The 18521-nt window shown below is 48.7% G+C and overlaps 1 protein-coding gene across 2 annotated transcripts in view; it reads right to left on the reverse strand.

Moving 5' to 3' along the window:
• Positions 1-16568, reverse strand: part of si:ch211-1i11.3 (mitogen-activated protein kinase kinase kinase 5) — a 45965-nt gene extending 29397 nt beyond the window's left edge. For both annotated transcript variants that reach the window (XM_056285917.1, XM_056285916.1), the window contains exons 1-13: positions 16130-16568; positions 15836-15975; positions 13277-13464; positions 12082-12250; positions 10281-10387; positions 8603-8773; positions 8216-8328; positions 6510-6669; positions 6249-6399; positions 4696-4800; positions 3568-3617; positions 2709-2804; positions 178-262 (exon numbers count right to left, since the gene is read on the reverse strand). In XM_056285917.1, coding sequence (XP_056141892.1) covers positions 178-262; positions 2709-2804; positions 3568-3617; positions 4696-4800; positions 6249-6399; positions 6510-6669; positions 8216-8328; positions 8603-8773; positions 10281-10387; positions 12082-12250; positions 13277-13464; positions 15836-15975; positions 16130-16463 — 1869 coding nt within the window. In that variant the 5' untranslated portion in view covers positions 16464-16568. The remainder of the gene's footprint in view (positions 1-177; positions 263-2708; positions 2805-3567; positions 3618-4695; positions 4801-6248; positions 6400-6509; positions 6670-8215; positions 8329-8602; positions 8774-10280; positions 10388-12081; positions 12251-13276; positions 13465-15835; positions 15976-16129) is intronic.
• Positions 16569-18521: the final 1953 nt, after the last annotated feature.

Raw genomic sequence — 18521 nt, forward strand, 5'->3', positions numbered from 1 at the left:
GGCATCAATGTAAAATTTTGCCAAATCATTATGCGGATTGACAAGACCCCCATCGGTGCTGTGCCCTCGCAGGGTGCCGATGGAGACTATCAGATCCGCTGTGGCGACCCCTGGGAAACAGGGAACAAGCCGAAGGAAGAAGAAGAAGAAGAAGAAGGCTGTGTAGATGTTTCTCACCTCGAGTATCCCGCCAGTGAGGTGACTGGGTCGTCTGCCGGGGGCCTCGGTCTGCAGCAGCAAGGTGTTCACCAGCTCACAGAAACTAGTGGGTGACAGTCCGACAGGACATCATGGTTACGATGAGTAACAGACTCTTATTTGATCTGCCATGAGATCAAACGAAGGTGATGGAGACAGAAAAATAAGACAGCTTCTTTACTGCCCTGCTTGAGGACAACCGTTGCCCCGGCCTGGACATTGAAATACAAATATTTACATATATAAATCACACTTTCACACACTGGTATAGAGATACAATTACATACTACATGACATTCGACTGGACCTGGTGACAAAGAAAGAGAGAAAGACCTGAACCACACAGTAAGACATACCCAGTGTTCACTAGCAAGTACGGTTTGGGTTCTTCTGCGTGCACACTTCCTCAAAATAGGAGTGTTGCACACTAGGGCTGTGTATTGGCGAGACTGGCGATACGATACAGGGGTCACGATTCAATATATCGTGATATATTGTGATACTGTAAGAAAGGTGATATATTACGATTTCGTAGGCCTGTGTTCTTTGTGCTTATGCGACTTCCTGCCTCAGTTTACCTTGTTGGGTTGGAGTGGCAGAGTCAGATGGCTGAAGATAGATTACAACACTGTTATCTAGCGGCCGTGGTGTTACACACAACACAAAATGTTTGTCACCGACCTTTATAGGTAAACAATTAAACATCGATATAGTGGTTTGGCGAATCGATGCAGTATCACAAAATATAATATGGCGATACTCGAGTGTATGGATATTTTCTCACACCCCTATTGCACACCAGGCAATATTTACACAAAATGTCTGCCCCTGAATAACACGGACAGAGTCAGCTAAAGCGAGAGTGAACAGGAACTGTCTGTCTCCAGGCTACTGCCTCCAGGCTACTTCCTATATCTGCGGACAGACATAGGAAACGTACTATGATTCATCATGTAATGACATCACTCTCGTCCTAAAAATGCCACAGACCAGTCTTTCTGCTACACTCGTACTTCCTCTCTGGCCGACGGTCTTACAGCACCCTGACTGTCTTGTTCTTGTGTTCTGCCCACAGTGGGTTAGTGAGACTGTAGTATCATATTACAATAAGGTTACTTTATAAAGTGGTTACTTGATGATTAATACTGTTTTATTAATGCGTTATATATTAATAATAGGATTTTATAATGCATACATTTTATCAGGTCAGGAGTGCCCTACACAGCCTTACAATGGCATCCTGCGGGGTAAATGAACACGAGCCTTAGACCTATCTTTTCAGCGACAACAACAAAACCCCCCCTAGTGCCCCAGTTTGACTGTGTACTAGATTTCCCCATCATCCGTGGCTTCACACTTGCGTTGGCTGGGTAGTTTATCGATGGTTCCTACAACCTGCAGTAATGTATAGGCTGGTGCTTCCTGCGCGCTCAACCAGTAAGTAGGTCAGCAATGTGGTCGATCGCTGATGACGTTGGACATTTCAGGTAACAGCTTCAGAATCGGTTGTTTTTTTAATTTGTTTTCACTGCCAAATATGTGGTTTGGATAATTGGGTCGAATTGGACTTGTTGAAACATGTCTGACATTTTCTGTTCAGTTGCCGTAAGACGCTCTTGCAAAGCTGCGTCTAGCAATGGTCCCACGTTCGAATTCTGCAAAATGAGACCAGTGAGTAAAATGATATAACCCATATGCACGATGCCAAAACAACAAAAACAAGACCCAAGTTGTAGAAAAACAGAATTATCACTCAAGTTTTGTGTTAAGGTTAGGTGGTAGTTGTGTTTAGGATTAGGATTATGTAGTGGTTAAGTCTAAGGACAAGGTTAGATAGTGGATAGTGAGGATTGGCTATTGTCCAATCCAGCGTTTCCCAACCCAGTCCTCAAGGACCCCCTATCCTGCAGATTTTCATTGTAACCCTGCATAGGTAGCCTTGCTTGTACTTAACCAATCATCGCACAGCACTTAATTATGCAAGGTATGCAACATCTGACATAATTCATTGCTGATTGGTTGATTAACTACAAACAGGTACCTATTCAGAGTTGCAAAGAAAATCTGCAGGATAGGGGTTCCTTGAGGACTGGTTTGGGAAATACTGGTCTAATCCAATGGTGTCCAACCCTGCTCCCGGAAAGCTACCCTCCTGCCGGTTTTCACTCCAGCCCTGCTCCTGGAGGGGTAGCTCTCCAGGAGCAGGGCTGGACACCACTGGCCTAACCACACTGTCTCCAACAGAATGTCTATGAGACTCAGCGAAGATGATCCCTTCCTTAATAAATTAATTATTAACAATTAACCAAGTAATTAGTAAACACACGTAAAACTTTTATAAGGCATGTCTTATTGTAAGACTGCTTACTGTCACGGTAGCACTTTAGCCGGTCAGCCAGCCAGCCAGTCAGTCAGTCAGTCACCTGGCCAGTCAGTAAGGTCAGCCCGTTTCCTTGACATACAAACAGACAGAGTCCACGTGAATGTGACTCTGTCTGTCCGTCACTCACCCTTTGCAGTGCAGCTCTGTGGGGAAGCAGAGCTGGAAGTCGTCACAGTTGTAATGGACATACAGGAAGCAGCTCCGCTCGTCTATCTTCGAAGCACTGAGGCGGATAAGAAGAGCTTGAATCATTAACACGTTTGAATGACTCAATCCCTTTTGAACGAAAGAGCAAACACTCCCTTTTACGGCGCGATGGCGTGAGGATTACTTGGTATCGCCGGGAACGGCACAACAGTGCTGAAAGCCGTGCGTGGCTGGATGATGAAGGGGCACACTCTCTGCAACGGTTGAGATGACAGTATTCACGTATCTGCCCACCTTCTATCTTTCCCAGGAAGCAAACAAGCCGTTGTTTGCGTCCTGAAGATATCGGCCGTGTGTAAACCAACAGCCGGGAAATGGATTTACTGGGCAGCCGGTGATAACAGAGCACATGTCCGCTTCCAGTTTTAGAAGGGAAGCCTCCTCACCTTCTCTTAACAGACTGAAATTTGATGAAGTGCGTTGCCACGCCGTTTTCCGAGTAAGCTGTCAGCTGACGGTGTTTTGCATACAAACTGAAAGGAGGGGGGGGGGGGGGAAATCCTGCTATTGCCCAAGAGGCATTTGAATCGGCAAAACAAGGCCAAAGAACACTCGGACATTGATCGGTAGCCAGAATGACATCAGCAAACCGAAACACCAGCAGAACAAAGCCCGAAACGGCGCTGACCAAACAAGACTCTGTCAGGCGGCCAATGTTTCCCAAACAACCCTGGTGTGTTTGGGAAACCTCCGGCTCCGCCGCCGCAGGCTTGACCACACCCAGAGAGCTGTGAGCAGAGAGCTGACAAATGGTAGCGTCGACCTCAATTCTCCAGTACCTCACTCCCCGAATGGCAGACGCCGGGAAGGTCCACTGATGCAGGCCTTTCTGTGGAAGAAGAGATAAAATCAGGATACGGGGTGGGTGGGGGGAGGGGGGGGGAGACAAAAGCCACAGCTGGATACTTCAACACAAATGCACTACACATGCTAAACAAAGTACACAAAAACGATTTATTTGCACGTATGCGTGAGGCAAAGAAACGACCGACAGAAGAGTCAAGCCGCAGAAGCGAGTTGATTTTTGATACGGCGGCACTCAAATATGCCCCCTCACACACCTCCCTGGTTAAACACTAACACCGTGGATCGGCGCCAGGGCTGTTCGCATTAAAATAGTCTCACGTTAAGCTGCACCATCTGCGGGGGGTTCGGTGTGTGCGTGGTGGCAATGTGCTCGTAGTGCGGCGTGCTCCTTTCAAAAGAGGAGGGAAAGAGGAGATTTGATTGGTTCATTCAAAACGAGGCCCGACGTAGGCGTCCGGGTAGCGTGCCGGTCTATTCCGTTGCCTACCAACACAGGGCTCGCCAGTTCGAATCCCCGTGTTACTTCCGGCTTGATCAGGTGTCCCTATTGGTCACAAGTGGCCGTGTCTACGGGTGGGAAGGTGGATGTGGCTATGTGTTCTGGTCACTGCACTAGCGCCTCCTCTGATCGGTCGGGGTGCCTGTTCGGGGTGGGAGGGGGTGGGGTCTGGCGAAACTCCTCACTGTCAGGTGAAAAGAAGCGCCTGGCGACTACATATATATGGGAGGAGGCAAGTGGTAGTCTGCAGCCCTCCCTGGATCGACAGAGGGGGTGGAGCAGCGACCGGGACGGCTCAGAAGAGTGGGGTAATTGGCCGGGTACGACTGGGGAGAAAAAGAGGAAAAATCCACACACACACAAAAAAAAAAGAGTCCCAACCACACCTGCTGATAATATATCCCTCCCCATTCCCAAACACACACACACCTCTGCACAAAGACACCAAACGCAGTCCGTACCGCGTACTATGAGACTGACTGACTGCAGATGTGTCCTCCTTCAAAATCAGCTTTCCTTCACAGACAGATTCAGAAACTACAGGTAGGGGGAGACCGTCAGGTAGGACGCCGGCTCTGTCGTGGGTGGAGGTTCTACATACCTTTACAGTGGTGATGTGTTTCAGCTGAACGGTGCGACTCTCATCCTCCTCGCTCACACACACGATCGTGGGTTGGAAGACTTTGCTGGGCTCCAGAATCAGCACCTGGAATGTGGCAGGCCATCTTTAAAAATGGTTTTTAACTACAGATATGATGTCTATAGGAAGAACGGCAGATTATGACCAGTACCTGAACCTTAACTCAAAACTTAGGCAACTTAGTTTGTACTGAGAAGCAGGCTGTTTCTGGGGGTTGCTGAGCCCAACCCAGGTCCATTCACTTCTAATGGGAGATTACAGCTGCTTCAGATTACTTCGCTGAACACACAATATCACTGTAAGCTCACGACATACCACTACTATCAAGGTCACCTGTCCTGACTTCCTTCTTCCTGCAGCTGACATTTTATGTTCTTATCATCAGCATCATCATCAGTTCCGTAACCTATGGAGGTCATGGGGGGGGGGGGTGCCTGGTGGTCCCTATCTCCTCTCCAGGTATGGATGGCCGTTGGTTCACAGAGGAACTCAGCCGCCCTTTTTTTTTTTAAATTTTATTGGGATTTGCAAAAAAAATACACCTGTGTCCTCAGAGCATTCAAAAAGGGTAAAAAGTACATATTCCCTTTACAAAGACACACCACAAAAAAGCGACAACTGACCCATTGCTAAACACCACAACAACCCACAGAAACCAAGAAAACAAACAAACCATAAACAAACAACAAAAAGAGAAGAAAAAAAAGAAGCCCCCATCAGTCAACCAACAATCAACCATGTCAATAGTAGACACCAATAGTCAGTGCAGCTACACATCACCCACGTCACAACAAACACAATATTAATACCCATCCAAACCACAAGAGCTGCCTCAATCAGGGATACATTGGAAATCCATTTTCTGAACAAACTGAAAGAATGGACTCCATATCTTCCAAAATTTACTGGAGGAGCCACTCAATGAAAATCTGGAACTCATCCGCCCTTTGACAGGTTTTGTTTATAGTCCTGCTGGGTGTCCACACACCCTCCTCACAACAACCCAGGTGTTGAAGCGGGGGCGCCGGTTTAGTCGCGGACGACCCGGCGGTTGCAGTTTAGCGTCGTACCCAGGACCTTATGACAACCTTATGTCCTTATGACGATAATATATTTCAATGTAAATCTACCTCATACTCTGATTCTCGTGGTCACCGCCTCCTAACAATCTTGGACACAAAACGTATTTGACATTACACGCAATCTTGGCTATAATGTGAATAACTATGTAGCAAATGTGCAACGACTACCACAGCTACATAATAGTACCGTTATGATATGATTGTAATGCCGCAAGTGTACGACTACTACTTCATACAATAAACCTATGATGTGATTACTATTTAGCACCAGTTGGTAACACTCGCTGACTCTCCTGTAAGTTGTTTTGGATAATAGTGCCTCCAAAATGAATAATTGCAAATCTAATTGAATACAGATGGGTCACTTTAAACTGACCTACATTTCAGGAATGGATGAGAGAAAGTTTGCAGCAACGTTATTTATTGTCTTACTGGGCAGCGGTCTGTGGAGACGGTAGGCTTGCAGGCCTGTAAAAGCAGCTCCATCCAGAAGTCCGCAGTGTCCTGTTTGGGAGATCTCACCTCTGGCGGTTTAGCAAACTGACGGTACAGGATGTATGTTTCCATTATGGAGCCCACGTACCTCGGAGGAACAAAACAAACTTGCTCACCAACAGAAATCTGAATACCGTGACAAGACATCCTGTATATGGACTGATCACTGTTAAACAGGAAGAGATATTTAAGACTCACCATATGGGAGCGTTCAGCCTATAAAGTTTCTCTGACGCCTCAATGACCTTCCTGTGATCGTTGGTTAAGATGCTGGCCCCCAAATAGAAACCTACATCCCAGTAGTCCTTCATCTTCTCCAAACTTCCCTTCCTGCCCAGCAAGGAGCTTAGGGTCACACCTGGAAACCAACACAATAACACAAATGTCATCCATGTTATGTGTTGTGAGGGACCAAATTCAAATAATGATATATAGATTCCCAGCTGTCATTGGGTGGCAGGTGGGGAGACACCCTGGACAGGCCACCAGTCCACCATACAGGGCCAACCAGGGTTGCCAACTGCTGGGATAGGCTCCAGCATCCCGTGACCCCAATGGAACTATCGCTCAGTCCCACCCCCCTTAGTTACTGTTGCTAACTGGGCTGACTAGAGAGTTACGATGGCAGCTATTGGTGTCAAAACTATATCCCAAGAGGCTATACATAACTTTTGGAGACAGAAGGACTTGATTTCATCTAGAAGCCACCCAAAAGGACTTCACTATGCTATGGAGGGATATGTACAACATTTAAAACTAGATATGGTGAGTGACAAGCTTAAATTGGAGGCGAGAGCTTACAGATCACAATGCAAGAGGGGAAAGCCTCGTCTCGCGGTCATCACGACTGCAGATAACATCATCCAGGACCAGCATTGTTCGTGCACCGCAGGGTAAGATCAATTAATTTACCTTTCTTGTTTTGGTTTGGGAAACGGGATAAAATATACCCCGCTGCCTACCCTCTCAGGATACCTCGTATCAGTGTTGCACGTACCCCATGCACATCGTTTGACCATTTTTGTTCAACTTATATCCATAAAACATCACAAAAACCACGACTTCTGGTGCAACTCTGAATGGAGTCGTTAGCTCTAGCTGTCCGAGTGAGCTCCCGCGTGCATTTGGTACTACACTGCCATTGGCTCGTCTGCATTCGAGGGGTGAGACTGAACGATAGGTCCATTGGGATAAGTGGCTTGGATAATGGATGGATATATAGATTTTCATGATAAAATGCCATATTGTCATGTCAGATAGAAATTACTTTCTGCATCAATGTTTCAAAATCCTAGATGCTGACATATGATAATACTACTGAGTTAGCAATGTCTGCCTGGAATGACAGCTAATGTGTAATCCCCACCCCCCCCCACTTTCACCCAAATTGTACTTGGCCAATTACCCCACGTTTCCGAGCCGTCCTGGTCTCTGCTGCACCCCCTCTGCCGATCCAGGGAGGGCTGCAGACTACCACATGCCTCCTCCGATACATGTGGAGTCACCAGCCGCTTCTTTTCACCTGACAGTGAGGAGTTTCGCCAGGGGGACATTGCCCCTCCCGAACAGGCACCCCGACTGACCAGAGGAGGCGCTAGTGCAGCGACCAGGACATATACCCACATCCGGCTTCCCAACCGCAGACACGGCCAATTGTGTTTGGGGGGATCCCCGACCAAGCCGGAGGTAACACGGGGATTTGAACCTGGATCCCCGTGTTGGTAGGCGACGGAATAGACCGCCACGCCCCCCAGACGCCCCCTACTAATGTGTAGTTTTAATGGACGCATTTTATGGCAGAGTGTACGGAGGTTACAAAAGTCAAAAGTTATTAAAAAAGTACATAAAAGCAGCAGCCTTTACACATAATCTCAGAGACTAAGTAGGAGGAGAAAAATGGGCACCTAGTTTCCGCAGCTCAATAGAGGTGTCAAACTCATGGCCAGCCGCCATTAACAAGACCACATTGTTGATTCCGGAGTGAAGCGTTGGTTCTGCTTCAAAAGCTTTGCCGTACCTGGGGGAAAAAAATCACACATTTGTTCAACTGATGAAATATATCAGAAAACTGAGCAGTAGAATGTCATAAAAATAACACAACACAACACAATATAACATGTATTTAAATGACATGCAAAATTTGATCTTGCAAATAGATAAATGTTTTGTGGTTTCTGTAGTGACAGAGACTGTTGACTAAGTACACCAAACAGAATTTTATCATGTTATGGACAGAAACAACGATAGTGCTGGAATAGATGTAAGTGATCCAAACAAGATATTGAGTATACCAGTAGCACGCCTGGTCTCTGCTGGGGTGGTCAGTGAACCCAGAGCTCATGAATATGTCTTTATAGATTCGTCCACAGAGACAGTAGACATCTGAAGCTACCTTGTGCCCTGACTCCACGATGGGCAGAATCGCCTCAAGGGCCTTGTCACGATCGCCTGGCCGGTTCCTCCTGGTGGGACAAGATTTTGGTAGCGTCAGCAGAAATTGGGACTTTAAAGGGAAACTCCGTTTATTTTTTTAACCCATGTCCTATTTTCCTATTGTTGCGGGTCAAAGCTGCGATGGGTTGCAGAATCTTTTAAACCGATTCAGTACTTAGCAAGCTAGTGTCTGCCAAGTGCTGCGCACCAAGCTGCCATGTAAACCTTTGCCAGATAGATCTCAATCCAAATGGACTTATATATTTATATGCGGCACAGTGGCGCAGTGGTTAGTGCTGTTGCCTCACAGCAAGAAGGTCCTGGGTTTGAACCCCTGGGTTGTCCAACCTTGGGGTCGTCCCAGGTCATCCTCTGTGTGGAGTTTTGCATGTTCTCCCCGTGTCTGCAGTGGGTTTTCTCCGGGTGCTCCGGTTTCCCCCACCATCAAAAAGACATGCATGTCAGGGTTGATACTCCTGGCAAGACGAACTGGAGTTGGTCCCGGGGTGCTGCACGGCGGCTGCCCACTGCTCCTAGCTACACAGCTAGGACGGGTTAAACGCAGAGTGTAATTTCTCTACAGGGATCAATAAAGTATATCAAAATCAATAACAAAAAAAAAATATTTACATGACTAATATTGTGGTTAAGGCTGTTTTGGCTCCTCTCATCACATTGTGAGCTCGTTAGTGTTAATAAGGAGCTCCAATAGTGATCGTAATTTGGTGAAGGACTATAATCCAACTTACTTGACCAGCTATGTTATATGGTTTGGAGACGGTGGCACTGACGAAAAAACAGGAGGTGGAGCTGGAGGTGGCAGAGTTGAAGGTGCTAAGATTTTCATTGGGAGTGATGAAGAAGGACAGGATTAGGAACGAGTATATTAGAGGGACAGCTCAGGTTGGACGGTTTGGAGACAAAGCAAGAGAGGCAAGATTGAGATGGTTTGGACATGTGTGGAGGAGAGATGCTGGGTATACTGGGAGAAGGATGCTGAATATGGAGCTGCCAGGGAAGAGGAGAAGAGGAAGGCCAAAGAGGAGGTTTATGGGTGTGGTGAGGGAGGACATGCAGGTGGCTGGTGTGACAGAGGAAGATGCAGAGGACAGGAAGAGATGGAGACGGATGATCTGCTGTGGCGCCCCCTAACGGGAGCAGCCAAAAATAGTAGTAGTAGTAGTAGTAGTAGTGGTGGTAGTAGTAGTAGTAGTAGAGGACTATATTGCAACTTGGTGTGCAGCAGTTGGCTGAAGCTGGTTTGCTTAATGATGAATCACTTTAGAAGATTTTGTTTCCCATCGATCGTTTGACTCTTAACATTAGTAAAAGAGGGCTTAGGTTAAAAAAAAAACTGGACATTTTCCTTTAAAGCTAATCTAACAGCACAGGCTGAGAATGAAAACAAAACGGTGTCATGAGGTGGACTGGTACATTAAATGGGAAAGTAGGATTGTGATTATTATGTGTATTACATCCCATAAACCAACCGCATTTTCCTACCCTCATAACCAGTGAATCCAAACATCAGGGTACCTGTTTAGTGCAAATATGTAGTGAAACTTGATGTTTTGCTGTGCTGCCAACACACACATGGGCAGGTTGTTCAGCATCTCCACCAGTTTGATGATTGCATCATAGTCCTGAAGACCAAGAGAGTGCAGAATTAAAATGCATTATACTGACTGCAAGATCTGGTGACTTGACAATATTTACTTATTGCTCATTGTAAAGCTAACTGGTCATCCTCACCATTGACCCCTTTTATTCTCTTTCATTTTCATACCCAAATTTGTCACCCTCTTTTTTTTTGTCAAGTATTTGACAAACCTGACGAGTTCGCTGATTGTTTTTGGTTCATTATGACCCTTGAAAGTTTTATACTTATTCTTATATTAAATTCTTAATTTTATCGGGCGTCCAGGTAGCGTGGCGGTGTATTCTGTTGCCTGCCAACACAGGGATCAGCGGTTCGAATCCCCGTGTTACCTCCGGCTTGGTCGGGCGTCCCCCCCAAACACAATTGGCCGTGTCTGCGGCTAGGAAGCCGGATGTGGGTATGTGTCCTGGTTGCTGCACTAGCGCCTCCTCTGGTCGGTTGGGGCACCTGTTCAGGGGGGAGGGGGAACTGGGGAGAATAGCGTGATCCTCCCACGCGCTATATCCTCCTGGTGAAACTCCTCACTGTCAGGTGAAAAGAAGCGGCTGGTGACGCCACATGTATCGGAGGAGACATGTGGTAGTCTGCAGTCCGCCCCGGATCGGCAGAGGGGGTGGAGCAGCGACCGGGATGGCTCGAAAGAATGGGGTAATTAGCTAAGTAAAAATTGGGGATAAAAAAAAATGTTCCCTTAATTTTATCAATTAGTGATTATTAAAATTATTACACTACTGTATGATTCTTTTTTTCCGCTTCCAGTGTGGGAAGATGGCGGCGTGAATTCACGTTTGTGGCGGCCTCACCCAGCACCGTCCATGCAGTGTCTTTGTCCATGTCTGCGTCTAAGTTTTGTCTTCGTTTGTTGGCTGGGAGAGCTGGCGCTGGATCGGCTGGGAGAGCTTGGTGTGCTGCGTCCTATGGGCCCAGGGACCACGGCCCCTGCCTGGAGCTGCACCCGAGGAGGAAGCACCGAGGGCGGTCTGACAGGACGTGGAAGCGGGGCAGGCTAAGCTAACTGCTAGGCCATGAAGACCGGCAGTTCTGATAACACCAAGGGCAGTCTGGCAGTGGCCTCACCTGGCGCTGACTGTGGTGTTTTTGGTGTCGTCGTGAGGAGTGCGGGGAGGTGTGTCGAGGGTGTCTGGCTGGGAGAGGTGGCATTGGATCGGCTGGGGGAGCTTGGTCTGCTGCGTCCGGCGGGCCCAAGGACCACGGCCCCTGCCTGGAGCTGCGCACGAGGAGGAAGCCCTGAGGGCGGTCTGACAGGACGTGGAAGTGGGGTGGGCTAAGCTAACTGCTAGCCCATGCAGACCAGCAGTCATCCTGGCTGGCGTTCCTTCTCCTGGACAGTGATTTTTTGTTGTTGTTTAGTTTGGATATATGTATGCGTTAGTTTAGATATATGAGTAAGTTAGCATGTGTGTTCTTGAAGTTCTTGTAGTTTTTGGATATGTGTTTTCGTCTTTGTGTTGCACTGCTGTGGGCCGGGGAAACGATATGTCGTTTCATTTCCTGAACGGAAGTACATGAAAGGAAACAACACATGAAGTGTTCCTGATTCCTGATTCAACCTGTAAAGCTTCTGTGCTGCAACAGTAAAGATCGCACATACTCACATAAAGTCACAAACACATGCGTGCATGCATATCGTTGCCACTCACAAGCAGACGCACCCACCTGAATGTCCCGGTAGGACAGCAGCAGGTTCATGACTATATCAGGGGTGAGCAGCTCTACTGTGTCCAGACGTTTCTGGATGTGGCCCAGCTCCTGACTCAGGGCCGGCCCGCTGAAGCGTTCCCGTGCTGTACGGATCTCATGTCGGATCATCTCTCTGAAGTACTCGCTGGCATGTCAGAGCGAAAACGTCAACACTTTGTAAGACTTTTCTAGCCTTCCTATCAGCAACGCAACATCACCGCTTATCATCTTTCGGTGGCAGAGTATTAAATCAAATTCAAATATCGTCATAAAATCAATAATGAATATCTACTGCCCAAAAAATTCTCATACAATGAGGGAATGAAATACTTGAGAAAGCGTCATTTGAAAACCAGTTTCAGTTGGATATGATACTTTGCATCACCAAACAGTTCTGCAGTTTGGTGGTATTTTTGCATTTGTAAGCAGCTATGGTGAAATGCCCCATGATTATCATGACAACACTTTCCAAACCGCCCATTATCACTATCAGTCAAATCAACAAAGCAAAATCATGGAGCAAGGGCGTCCGGGTTTAGCTGTCTATTCCGTAGCCTACCAACATGGGGATCGCGGGTTCGAATCCCCATGTTACCTCCGGCTTGGTCGGGCGTCCCTACAGACACAATTGGCCGTGTCTGCAGGTAGGAAGCCGGATGTGGGTATGTGTCCTGTCCGTTGCACTAGCGCCTCCTCTGGTTGGTCGGGGCGCCTGTTGGGGCGGGGTAGTGAGATCCTCCCACGCGCTACATCCCCCTGGTGAAACTCCTCATTGTCAGGTGAAAAGAAGCGGCTGGCGACTCCACATGTATGGGAGGAGGCATGTGGTAGTCTGCAGCCCTCCCCGGATTGGCAGAGGGAGTGGAGCAGAGACCGGGGCGGCTCAAAGAGTGGGGTAATTGGTCGGGTAAAATTGGGGAGAAAAAGGGGGAAAAAAATAAATCGTGGATCAAAACTAGGATTCCTCATCACTATTTAGTATTTTGCCAAGTGGCGTGCATCAGGTTGGAGTTACCCCTGCCAGGGCAGGCCTAAATCTCCTCGTGGATTACAGTTTAGCTCGGAGATAACTGCAGTCACCACAAAGGCAAACCGGTTGCTCATCTGACGTGATGATGATGATTTTAAGCACAACACCATATGTAATGACGGTTTATAAAGTGTGTTCAACCTGGATTGAACATGAACGTTCTCCAGAAGATGGACCAATCTCTCGACCAGTGGGGTGAGCAGAGGCTCCAGTTTGAAGTTGGGCTGCATCAGCTCTTTGATGCCCTTCATCATCGTAACGTCGCAGGCAAACACCTTACCCTGAGGTGACACCACGTAAGGGATGAACGTGTAGCTTCCACACTGCTCCTGCAGAAAAGGAGAACGGAGCAAATTAGTCCTCCATTCATATGCAAATGCCTATAAACGTTCACACTCTTCTTCGTTTGGTCCCAATAAGGCTGCAGCATTACTTTACAGTGGGCAAGGCTAGTGGGGCTGTGGATGAAGAGGTGGATACTTCGAGCTGTGGGGCTCGATCGCATGTTGTTGGTCTGAATATTTGGCCTGTACGTAGGCCTACGTATAAAGCTGAACTTGTATTCTGATGTGCAGAACTTGTATTTTGATGCTGGGAGGGTAACTTGTACTTTTTTTTTGTACAAGCTGCGGAATAAATGTTTCCAAGTAGCGTAGTAAAGAACCAGCGGCACTTTGCAGAGGGCCTACTTTTACTTTTCAAAAGGGCTTCTAAGTGGTACACTGAATGATCGATTCATCAATGGGTTATAAATCGGATGTTAATAACCCATTAATAGAAATACTTTTCAGGTTTTTCTGGTTTGGAGCCCACATTTTATCAGTGTGACAGAGTCTCCACAGACTGGCTATCTAAGATAGCCAAACCACTGTCCAAAACTTGACCTTGACCCTGAATTTAACCACTGCTTAACCCCAGCCCCGCTAACTGACCCCAGAAAGTTTAATCAGTTCACGTTTACTTAGAGAGAAACGTGTCATCATCATCTAAGAGACCTCTTCAGTCTCAACTGACTGCAGGTACCCCCACCCTGATAAACAATACAGTGGCGAAACGACCACAACTGTCATGGGTGGAGACACCTGCAGCCAGTTGAGACTGAAGAAGCCACTTGGATGAGTGATGAAACGTTTCTCTCTCAACAAACAGGTCCGGATGAACTGATTCAACATGCTGGGATTCCCCTTGCCCGGGTTACTGAGCACGCATCAAGACATGACTAATGCCGGCACCGGCTAGACTCGACTCGACTTGCAGCGTTGTTTTCCATCGCCCTAACACTACCCCCTCAGTGTAGCTGGCCTGCATTGGTTTTGGTACCCGCTCCGGTCCTTTTGGAACCTCGATGAAGGTGGTACCAGAAAAGTGGTAACAGGTACCAAAATGCCGGTACCTTCCAGTAATGGAAAGTACCGGCATCTGTGATTTATGATGTTTGTTTTTCTTTCACTTTTGTATTTGTCCAAGTGGGCGAGTAACTGCTGGCGTCATGTGTGGCTGCCGCTTCTCCCTCTCGTAGCCCCCCTTCCCATCCACCCCTGTATACCCCCCCTTCCCATCCACCCCTGTATGTCCTCCCCCCCTTCCCATCCACCCCTGTATATCCCCCCCCTTCCCATCCACCCCTGTATACCCCCCCTTCCCATCCACCCCTGTATGTCCTCCCCCCTTCCCATCCACCCCTGTATGTCCTCCCCCGCTTCCCATCCACCCCTGTATGTCCCCCCCTTCCCATCCACCCCTGTATGCCCCCCCTTCCCATCCACCCCTGTATGTCTGCCCCCCTTCCAATCCACCCCTGTATATCCCCCCCTTCCCATCCACCCCTGTATGTCTGCCCCCCTTCCAATCCACCCCTGTATATTCCCCCTTCCCATCCACCCCTGTATGTCCGCCCCCCCTTCCCATCCACCCCTGTATGTCTGCCCCCCTTCCAATCCACCCCTGTATATTCCCCCTTCCCATCCACCCCTGTATATTCCCCCTTCCCATCCACCCCTGTATGTCCGCCCCCCCTTCCCATCCACCCCTGTATGTCTGCCCCCCTTTCCCATCCACCCGTATGTCCTCGCCCCCTTCCCATCCACCCGTATGTCTGCCCCCCTTTCCCATCCACCCCTGTATGTCCTCCCCCCCTTCCCATCCACCCCTGTATGTCCTCCCCCCCTTCCCATCCACCCCTGTATGTCTGCCCCCCCTTCCCATCCACCCCTGTATGTCTGCTATGTTTATCTGTCGTCTCGTTTCACCCCGTTTATTGTAAAGCGACTTGGGAGTATTAGAAAAGCGTTATATAAGATTGATTTATTATTATTATTATTATTAATGGGAAAACGAAAAAGTCGAGCGGAGTTGAGCCGGTACCATGTAGTGGAAATAGGGGCACAGCTAACCTTCAACCTAACCACTACCTCACCTTAACCCTCAACTTTAACCACTGTGCATGTAGTTGTTGTACACCAGCCTCTGGTCACGTGACAGGCGGCCCCCGCCGGTCACACCGCCTCTGACAGCAGGTCTATGGAGATGCTCACGCTGAGCAAGTGTGGGAACCCAGTCTAGCAACCCCAAAACTGTTTTCAGCAATGCCTGATAGCAGCTTATTACTGCTTAACAACACATCAGTAAAGGAGTTAGTGGATTTAGCAGCCACGTGTAAGCCCCCCCTCCCCCCCCTGTGGTTGTCGCTCGGAGGTTTACCTTGAGAGCCTGCAGGTCGTTGTCCTGCTTGAAACAGTACAGGATGATGTTGTTGGTCATGCTGAAGCTTTCTCTCACGCCGAGGTGGTAGAAGAGGGACGGCTGGCAAAAAGTGTCGCTCATCTCGACCACGGCAACATCTGCACACACACACGCACACGCACACGCACACACACACACGCACGCACACACACACACACACACAGGGCCGGGTCAGGGCTTCGCGTACCCGCAGGATGCTCTGCATTTTTTTGCCACCCGACTCACCGCGGGCCAAAGCCTGCCCATACTTGCCCGCGTTGTAGAAGGAGTCCAGCACGTCGGTGGTGCCGAGCGAGATCCTCTCGCAGGAGATGTTCTGGAACGTGGCGCGCGCGTCGGCGCACGCCTCCTTCAGGCACTTGAGCGACAGGTTCTCCTCGGTCTGCGGCACCGACGCGTCCTCGCCGACCACGTAAGCCACGGACGCGGCTCTGTGCCGATTGCGCGGCGACCCCGGCGCCGGCTTGCCGCAGCAGCTGAGCTCCATGGCCAGGGGGTCCTTCCAAAGGGTCCCGGCCGATACCCAGACGGGGTCTTTCCGCTTGACGTCGTGGAGGCTCATCCTCCTGCGCTCCGTGGTGAACATGTCGCTCCTCTCAAACTCTCCGCGCGTCTGCGGCGGCGGGCGAGAGTGTCGTGAGCCGCCCCCGACGGTTCCGGCGCAAACGGGACGGCCCGGTTGCGGGTTCGCGTAATTCCCCCAGGTGTGTCGGCTCCTCCCCCCCCCCCACCCCCGCCCGTCCCATTGCGCCTTTCCCGTCCGCCCCGCCTTCCTTTCCCTTCCCCGCCCGTTCCGCCCATGGATGTGCTACGGTAGAACCGGATACGGCGCCGCCGTAGTTCTTCACCCAGTGGCCACTCGCGGTATTGCAGCGACAAATCCCCTACGGCCCCAAAAAGCATTTCCCCCATAGACCACCGTTATAAAAGAGACGCCTGGGAAACTGCTGCCAGCACACCCGCAGCTGTAACCGTGGACATTTATTACTCTTTGTTATTGTATATTTTTAAACCATGGGGTTTTACTCTTCTTAAATTTTTTAACAAAGTTTGGGCGTCCGTGTTACCTCCGGCATGGTCGGGCGTCCCTACAAACACAATTGGCCGTGTATGCGGGTGGGAAACCGGATGCGGGTATGTTCATGTTTATTTAGATCCCCATTAGCTGTTGCCCAGGGCAACAGCTACTCTTCCTGGGGTCCACATGAAAAACATCCACGTATACTCATACGTAAATAAACACAATTGCATCACTAAATTCAATTCATCCCCCACCCCACCCCACCCCCACCTCACTTAAACCAGCATTCTTAGAGAAGCATAGGGTGTGTGTCCTGGTCGCTGCACTAGCGCCTCCTCTGGTGGGTCGGGGCGCCTGTTCAGAGGGGAGGGGGAACAGCGTGATCCTCCCACGCGCTACGTCCCCCCCCCCCCCCGGTGAAACTCCTGACTGTCAGGTGAAAAGAAGCGGCTGGTGACTCCACGTGTATGGGAGGAGGCATGTGGTGGTCCGCAGCTCTCCCCGGATCAGCAGAGGGGGTGGAGCAGAGACCGGGACGGCTCGGGAGAGGGGGGTGATTGGCCAACTAACTACAATTGGGGAGAAAAAGGGGGGGGGTCCACACACACACAACGATTTTTCTTTCTAAAGCCCAGCAAAAGTAAATGAGTAATACAACATCTGTCCATAGTTTGGAGGGACAGGGACGATTAAAGAAGACACGTGACATGGTTTCTTCTGGAGTTACAGGAGGCAGCACCTTCACGTGACTTTCTCCGACTCTACTGGGCACGCAGCTCGTGCGAGAGTCGGAGCGGATATTGTCCCTGGCACACTTCGGGGAGCGTCCTGGCACAACGCCCCGAGGGCCAACTCCTCCCGCGCGCCTTCGCCCCCCCCCCCAGCTCATTAAAAACGGAACACGTCAGTTTGCCATGCCTTGCCTCGCGGCTCTAGCACGACATCTGCTGTTGAGCAGCATCACGGAACCAGGCGCACTTAACACGGCAATTAACGCTCCTCTGTTTCCCCTGTGTAGAGCAGTGTTTCTCAACCGGGGGTCCGCGGACCCCTAGTGGTCCGTGGTGTAATTGCAAGGGGTCCGTGAAAATAAAATATCTTTTAAAAACAAGATCCTATGACATTTATAGAAATAGGATTATTTTACTCAAATGTGACTGAGACCTTTATCTACCTAAACTATAAAGGGTAACAGGACTTTTTCCCTCTAATTACATCTGTTTCACAAGTGTAATTTATTGTATTTTAATAAGAGATCTCGCTCCCGTTTGCGTTGTTAAAAGTTACTGCATAAAAATTCTGTTTAGTTACATATATCTGAAAGTTACTGAATACATATTCTGTGTTGTTACATATATCTGAAAGTTACTGAATACATATTCTGTTTTGTTACATATATCTGAAAGTTACTGAATACATATTCTGTTTTGTTACATATATCTGAAAGTTACTGAATACATATTCTGTGTTGTTACATATATCTGAAAGTTACTGAATACATATTCTGTTTTGTTACATATATCTGAAAGTTACTGAATACGTATTCTGTTTTGTTACATATATCTGAAAGTTACTGAATACATATTCTGTGTTGTTACATATATCTGAAAGTTACTGAATACA

Source organism: Lampris incognitus, chromosome 9 (assembly GCF_029633865.1).
Source record: "Lampris incognitus isolate fLamInc1 chromosome 9, fLamInc1.hap2, whole genome shotgun sequence".
Lineage (NCBI taxonomy): Eukaryota > Metazoa > Chordata > Actinopteri > Lampriformes > Lampridae > Lampris > Lampris incognitus.